This window comes from Carex rostrata, chromosome 30, assembly GCF_964058835.1.
Source record: "Carex rostrata chromosome 30, lpCarRost1.2, whole genome shotgun sequence".
In the NCBI taxonomy this organism is placed as follows: domain Eukaryota; kingdom Viridiplantae; phylum Streptophyta; class Magnoliopsida; order Poales; family Cyperaceae; genus Carex; species Carex rostrata.
In genome coordinates, this window is record NC_135947.1 from 1,761,646 (window position 1) to 1,763,853 (window position 2,208).

Below are 2,208 nucleotides of genomic sequence, written 5' to 3' on the forward strand. Positions count from 1 at the left end.
TCAGAGATGAAATTTAACACTCAAGATTCAAGAAACCAGCTGTGATAAATTAGACACTTATTTCATTTTAGGCCTCTCTTTATGAAATTGATCAACGTACTTAAATTAAAGGACTAATTATATGTATGATCTAAATAATCGATACTGGGCCCAGAAGAGAAAATTAAGCAGGGATAGAGGGGAATAATCTAAAAATCAATCGATGAAATTTTAATAAAATTCACATTTTGGGCCTGGTTTTTCCAGCCCAATAAAAATTGATTGAGAAAGCCTGGTAGCAGCTAGCCTACCAGTGAAACTTGTCATGATTCGAATTGAAGCGATTGCAGTACACAAAACCATAGCTAACCTAGTCGAAGGCAAAGCCTAACACACTGCAAACCTCAAAAGCATTTGTTCTAAGAAAATAAACCCCTAACAGAACTGCCAACAACTAATCTTCTCAATTACTATTTCAACTTGTAAAAAACCTGAGACAAAATACCACCAGACAATAATTTTTTTGCAATCAGACGGCTATCCAAGCCTTAATTTATCGGCTCATCACCGTCTTCTGCCTGGTTAAGCTGATTTGGTAAGGCCCCATAAGGTGCATTAACTGGTGCATGCATGCCAGACGACTGAGATGTGGATGCCTCTCCCCGCTCCAACAGCGGGAATATGCTCGTAGGATCTACCGGCATATAGTGGTACCTCATTCCCACAAAACCGGTACTACTCATATCAACTCTGAAATTCCCAGTACCAGTACCAATATTAGCATTGTTGGTACTGCCTTGTTCATTATAACTGCTGTTACCAGTAGTCAGACCCGCACCATTGAAAGCTATCTTTAGTGCAAGGTCACGATCCCAGGGTATAACATCGACCAAGAAATCGTAACTGTTGGTATAGTAAGTAGCTTCTGTTATATCAGAAGGAATCAAGGTGCGCCGATGGCGCTTCTCTGTATTGAACCATCCACGCAGAGTGAGCTCGGAGATGAACATTTCACATGCTTTGGTGAAAAGGGCTGGTACGTCTCCCGCAACCTTGGAGAGAGGATCATCATACTTCATCATTTTCCTCACTCGAGACAAGGGCAGCTCATGGCTATTGAAATCTATCATCCGTTCAATATCCCATTTTTGTTTCTCCCAGAACTGATGGACCTTTTCTTGTTGATGCGATGGCATGGCAAGGATTGATGGGATTCCACACGTAGGTACCCATTGAAAAATTTGTTTGTGTTTCTGCGCCTTTGGTGGCGGTACCAGGGTAAGTACCGCTTGTGGAGATGGCGGTGGGGTTGGTGCTGCGCTTGGAGATGGCGGCGGCCCCCTCGGTGATGCAGGAGATGGCGGTGGGGTTGGAGGTGGGGTTGCGGGTCCTGTTGGAGATGGCGGTGGGGTCGGAGGTACTGGTTGCAATGGCGGCAGCGTCAGTGGTGGTGGTGGTGCGGCACGCAACAGCCTTTGTCGTTGCATTACCATAAAGTTGGCTTTTCTGTTTGATCATTGTTTATCATAAACAATTTTAAGTTTTGAATGAAAGCATAATATTAAAACAACTGAAATTCATATTATTTGCTTTGCTTGACAATTTATAGTTTTTATTGTCTGTAAATTGATTTTCATAAAAAGGATATGTAACTAGAGACTAGAACACTTCGAATTCGAGCAGGGTATGTCATTCTTCATCAAGGACCTGGTTCAACAGTTCAACTGAAACATTTCTACTCAGCATCATGCAGATGGGATATTCAGACAGGAACTTGGGTTTGGTGCTTGAATGCAAATGGGAAATTCAGTTGTTCATCGGCATATAACCATGCATGACAGAGGGTACCGATGCAGGTACCAAAAGACATTATGGAAACTGAAAGTGCCGACTAAAGTGTGTGTTTTTTTCTAGCTATTACTGGGGGACAAACTAATGACAAGGGAAGTACTACAGATGAGAGGATGTAATGTTAACCAGAAATGTGTTCTATGCGAGGGGGATCCTTAGAGACTAGAGACCACATGTTCTGGGGATGCAGCTATTCCACACGATTCTGGATAGGATTGCTTGCACAGCTTAACCTACCAACACCAGCAGGTATCTCGATAGAAGAGGTATGGTTCGGACACAGGGATTCCTTAGACAAATTGGAAAGGCAGAGATGGGACCTCACATGGGCATTATGGAGGGAGAGAAACAGGAGGATCTTAATCAAGGCATCGAGAG

General features: G+C 43.0%; 1 protein-coding gene across 1 annotated transcript; it reads right to left on the reverse strand.

Annotated features, from left to right (window-relative positions):
* Positions 1-249: 249 nt before the first annotated feature.
* On the reverse strand, positions 250-1,857 carry LOC144547013 (uncharacterized). The gene has a single exon (XM_078295612.1). The coding sequence runs from the start codon at positions 1,470-1,472 to the stop codon at positions 528-530; it is 945 nt and encodes a 314-aa protein (XP_078151738.1). The 5' UTR covers positions 1,473-1,857; the 3' UTR covers positions 250-527.
* Between the last annotated feature and the right edge of the window lie 351 nt (positions 1,858-2,208).

What these genes read in the sequence shown, in the direction of transcription:
- LOC144547013 (XM_078295612.1), bottom strand. Translation starts at nt 1,472, where the DNA reads ATGGTAATGCAACGACAAAGGCTGTTGCGTGCCGCACCACCACCACCA.